At 45.4% G+C, this 5,363-nt stretch overlaps 1 protein-coding gene across 1 annotated transcript; it reads left to right on the top strand.

Annotated features, from left to right (window-relative positions):
* Positions 1-1,964: 1,964 nt before the first annotated feature.
* On the top strand, positions 1,965-5,011 carry ZNF622 (zinc finger protein 622). The gene is made up of 3 exons (XM_010151676.1): positions 1,965-2,575; positions 3,584-3,838; positions 4,845-5,011. The coding sequence occupies exons 1-3, from the start codon at positions 1,969-1,971 to the stop codon at positions 5,009-5,011; spliced, it is 1,029 nt and encodes a 342-aa protein (XP_010149978.1). The 5' UTR covers positions 1,965-1,968.
* Positions 5,012-5,363: the final 352 nt, after the last annotated feature.

Genomic DNA, 5,363 nt, shown 5'->3' with positions numbered 1-5,363 from the left:
TTCCGCCTGCGCTCCTTCTGGTCTTTGTTTTACTTTCATGTTCCCTTTCTTTTTTTCCCCGACTCTAAGTTGTGCTGTCACTCCTGACGTCCGTATAATAAACACCCGCCTGTCAGTCAGGTCTTCCAGACTTGCGTCCATCTTCTGGACGCCTGCTCAATTTAAATTCACATAAAAGGAGTTAAAATCAGCCGTAGTAAAGATCCTGTGGGGAGAGCCAGATTTGTCTGGAAGGCCTTGACAGTTCCTTGGGCTTGAGAATGCTTCAAGTTTTGTTTTTCTGAGCCCCACGCGCCGGAAGGTTCTGCAATTTGGTGGTGTGGGTTGAAACGGTAGGTGGGAATGCACGCGGGTAATGGGAAATGCCGGGATCCTGCAGGAGCTCTTTTTTATGCAACTTGAACTGCAAACCTTATTTCTCCACTTAGTAGCCCGATGTGAAGGCTTATGGTTTTAGATCCTCTCGGTTACATCCCTCTTCTGACCTGGTTTTTGGATATTTTTAGTCACCCCCAGGGTGATCGAGTGTGTAGCTACTGTCTGCCTGTAATAGGCTGGGTCAAGCTGGTCTGTCCTTGAGGTTTCTGCAAGGAGTTTGTGATTAACAGCAAACGTCATTCTGAGTCAGGTGGTTTATGGCAGTAAAATACCTGCTTGGGCAAGGAGAGGGATGCGGGGAGATGCTTCGGAAAGCAATCAGCATCCCGTGATGGGCAGAGAATACATTTTCTTCTGAAACGAAAAGCATCTGTTAACACTGAGTGGATGCTTTTGGTATTTCAAATAAAGCAGTATGGCCTTTATTTTCTGTTAGTGTACTTTCAGTCACTGTAGGATTGCAGATAGCACAGGCAGGAATTTAAGAGTCCAGTTCTTCTAGGGAACGAGCATTTCATCAACTACCTTTCAGCTCTCACGTGCTCATGTCTTTCACCGTTGCTTCTCCCTGTTGGTAGCTTCTGGGAGGGGCTGCTCTTCCTCTGCCTGCTTTCAGACCCCCTCCTCCTCCTCACGTATTCTCTCTTTATTTTTTTCCAAATTAAACCATAGGTTTTGTAAGTCGGTTAAAAGATGGGGGTGGCTTTAGTAATCTCCACTTAGAACACGCTTTTTTGCTCTTTGCTTTTGAAGTGTTCAAGAGACTCCATCAACTGTGTTTAGAAAAAGCTTTAGTAAGCACTGAGAAGGAAGGAAATGCGTGGCTTTGGGAAGGACAGCGTCAGTTACAGGTCACTGCTCTCTGGTTGTCCTGTGACAGCCCCAGTAACGTGGATCAGCTGGCTGGTGGGACGTGGAGAAAGACCAGGGGTAGCAGTGACTTCAAGCACTAGATCGAGGCGTGACTGACTGCATCTCCAGGTTAACAGCTCTGCTGAGTCAAGCGTTGTCCACAGTACGTGTGCTGCTCTAAAATAGCTGGGGGGGGTTGTATTTTTAAGTGGAGTGACTGGGTTTTTTCCCATTTTATAAGACTGTGGAAAATGTAAAACAGGCGTGAAAGCAGGTTTTCCCTTTTGACCCTTATTTTGGAGCAATCACTATCCCCTTCCTATAGTTGGCCGAACACGAGCTTGACAAGAACCCTTAGTTTCTGATCTTCAGTAACAAGTGCAGAGCTTTGGAAGCACTGCTGCTCGGGCTGGGAACCCTCTCATTTGGTGTCTGAGTCCCAGTGGACGCAGGAAGTGCTGGGTCCAGAACTGGGATGCTCAGATGCCACTGTGGTACGAGTAACCTCTGATAATGGTATCAAAGTCCTTTTTTTTTTTATTTTTTTTCCCCCCTCTTTTACTCCTTTTGGTATGTAACATGCTGTTTGCTAATGCTTAATGCTGGCGTTTATTAAATTTAATTCTGTGTGAGAACTGCATGTCTCAGGGGTGCTGTCAGGATGTTGTGTTTGAGGTTTTTCATGGGGGTTGCTTATTTTCATTAGCATGACGATTATTTTGTTCCCGCTTTCTAGCAATGGCAAGCTACACTTGTATCACTTGCCGGGTGGCTTTCAAGGATGCTGACGTTCAGCGTGCCCATTACAAAACGGACTGGCACAGGTACAACCTGAAGCGCAAGGTTGCCGAGATGCCTCCCGTCACTGCGGAGAATTTCCAAGAGAGAGTCCTAGCGCAGAGAGTGGTAGCGGAGGAGCAGAACAAAATCACTGCCACTTACTGCACGGTTTGCAGCAAGAGGTTCTCCACCTTCAATGCCTACGAGAATCACTTGAAGTCCAAGAAGCACCTGGAGCTGGAGAAGAAAGCTGTTCAGGCTGTCAGCACGAAGGTGAAAATATTAAATGAAAAGAACCTGGAAAAGGGGCTGGCCCCGGAGAGCGTAAACAAGGATGATATGAACACAGCTATTCAGCAGGCCATCAGAGCTCAGCCGTCTTCCTCTCCGAAGAAGATACCTTTGCCTCCTAGTAATCCGAGTAGCTCTTCAGTTTCTACGGGAAGTGCCAGCTTATCACAGAGTAGAGAACGATCCGAAAAACCTCCACGGCTACAGTGGTTTGAACAGCAAGCGAAGAAGCTGGCCAAACAACAAGCAGAGGAAGAGGAGGATATGGAAGACGGTAAGGCAATAAACATACTGACAAGACATAACTTTGGGTAAGGTGCATAGTTGTTGGTTTTGTGTAAAAGCTTCCTTCTAGGTCTGTGGTACTACAGCACCTTCCTGTTGATTACGTTCTCAGCTTAAAGGAGTTAAGGTTGGCCCATGCTTGCAGTCAAGGGCTCCATGCTAGTGACTGAACTGTTAATTCAGTGTCAGGCTTTTGAAGTTACTAAGCCGTATCCTATAGCAAAGATCTCTAATTAGCAACCTATGACCCTGGGGAGCACTGTGTTCCCTCTTCCCAAACACTCGGTGAGTGTGGCAGTTGGAAGGGGGCCAGTAGGAACAGAGTGCTGGGAAATGCTCACCGCCTCAGATCCGAACTCCTCGGGCAAGGTTTCTAGACCCCTCCATCAGTATAGTCAGATTGCTGGTTGGTCCATCCGCAGACGAGCTCTGCGGTGATCTTGCAAACGTGTAAAGTGGTTAGTATACCTCGGTGCGTATGTGTAAGGCCGTGTGTCTGCGACAGCTGGCTTTGTGCTTCTCTGCTGGTGAAGGTGTGTGTGTGTGTGAACAGGAGCATGTTTTCCCTTCCTGCCGAGTCACTGCTGAAAATCAGTGTTTTCATCATTCTTTCATCATTTCATTTCATTCATTTCAATACATTTCATGTATTGTTTTTAATGAGTCATCCATGTGTTCTTGTGCCGGAATGAATTAAATTTAAAGCTTCAAAACAGCAGTGAAGTGTTAATAGTTGAGAAAATGGAGGGAGAAAAAAGTATCGGGTCTGCCAACTTTTTATGAGCCTACCTGAGCTTTGCTCTGCGTGTCACAGAGAAACCTGCCTCGCTGGCAACAGTCTGTTCTTGCACCTGGAAGTTACTCTGTGGCGCCTACCTCTAAGAATAGAAAATGCACTATTTTCTGTGATGAGATTTTCTAACTGAACTGGGACTTGTTTTGCTTGGGAGAAGTAGTCATATAAATTTTTTCTTTTTTTTTTGATTTCCTGTAAAAGACTGGGAAGATATGGATTCCGATGAAGATACCGGCTCTGAAGAAGAGATGGAAAGCGTGGGAGAAGAGGAGGAGGAGGCGGTGGAAGCTGAAAGCACTCCTGCAGTTGGGGCCATACCAGTCACGGATTGCTTGTTCTGTCCTCACCATTCAAGATCTCTCACAAAAAATGTGGCCCATATGACAAAAGCTCACAGTTTCTTCATTCCAGACATAGAGTACCTTGTGGATCTCAGAGGACTAATCAAGTACCTGGGTATGCCTGTAAATGTTCTCTTATTTTGATCAGGATAATGATATACTGTTATTACTTAATTTCATTTGGATATGACTTAAATCGGTTTGGTTGGGGTTTTTTTTGTGTAAAATCTGAGTTCAGTATTCTGATTTTGAAGAGGACTGCAGGCTTTATGGGGAGAGCGAGAGAAAACCCCACGGAGCAAACACATGGTCATGTATCCTGCAGGTCATACAATCACAGAATGGTTTGGGTTGGAAGGGACCTTAAAGATCATCTAGTTGCAACCCCCCTGCCATGGGCAGGGACACCTTGCACTAGACCAGGTTGCTCAAAGCCTCATCCAGCCTGGCCTTGAACAATTCCAGGGATGGGGCATCCACAGCTTCTCTGGGCAACCTGTTCCAGTGCCTCACCACCCTCTCCATGAAGAACTTCTTCCTGATAGCCAATCTAAATCTCTCCAATTTCAATTTAAACCCGTTACCCTGTATCCTGTCACTGCAGGCCGTTGTGAGAAGTCCCCCAGCAGGTCTTCCATAGTTCTCTAATTCCAACAAAATCGTTCAGCTAATGTGAAATTTGGGACGAAGCTCAGCTGCTGAAGTGTGCATATGAGCTGTGTGATCCTACTGATGAATCGCAAGTGTTTGCCTCCTTTACAATACTGGTGAGAGAGGTAAAAGCTGGGAAAATGTATCTCCCTTGAGGCCTACAAATAACAATGAGAATAAAATAATCTTGGATTATTAGATAGAAAACTGTTTTGGAAGTATGAAATATGTTCTTGAGAATTCATATGACAAGGTATGGATCATTATGTAATCTTTAAGTGCACAGGCTTGTCCCTGCTGGAGCCATATGGTCAAGGCATAGGACAGCAGGGCTTTTCTGGGAATGAAGGGCTGGAGGCTCTTCTTCAGTGTCTCTGCCTGCAAGCTGGGAAGCTGACATCATTAATGATGTTAATTATTGATTAGGGAGGCTTTATTCAGACTGATAGAAGTGTCAATGTTTTCTGCAGGAGAGAAAGTTGGCGTTGGGAAAATCTGCATCTGGTGCAATGAAAAAGGGAAATCCTTCTACTCTACAGAAGCGGTGCAGGCTCACATGAATGATAAAAGCCACTGCAAACTCTTCACAGATGGAGATGCTGCCCTGGAATTTGCAGACTTCTATGACTTTAGGTGAGGACACTTTTCTGTCAGTGGAGCACAGGTGTGTTCAGACAAGAGGACCCTTGAGTATTGCCTCAGAAGCCATTATTCATTCTTAAAGTTTAGTCCTGTCTCTGGTTCTGATGCTTATTTCACATAGCTCGTTCACTGCTTTTCTAGGTAAGCAAAACAGCATGATTGATGCCTCTCTCCTGTGACCTCTGATACCAATCCTATGTGGAAGTGCATTTTGAATTGTGTTTTGTATGTTTGCTGTTATTGAGTTTAGATTTCGGAGCACCAGCAAAGACCATAAAAGGACATAACTGTCTCTTCCATTACCTTTTGGGGAGACTGTGGGCTTCTGTGCTGGATTCAGTCAGGAA

Source organism: Eurypyga helias, unplaced genomic scaffold (genome assembly GCF_000690775.1).
Source record: "Eurypyga helias isolate BGI_N326 unplaced genomic scaffold, ASM69077v1 Scaffold51595, whole genome shotgun sequence".
NCBI classification, from domain to species: domain Eukaryota; kingdom Metazoa; phylum Chordata; class Aves; order Eurypygiformes; family Eurypygidae; genus Eurypyga; species Eurypyga helias.
This window is presented reverse-complemented; position numbering and strand designations above follow the sequence as displayed.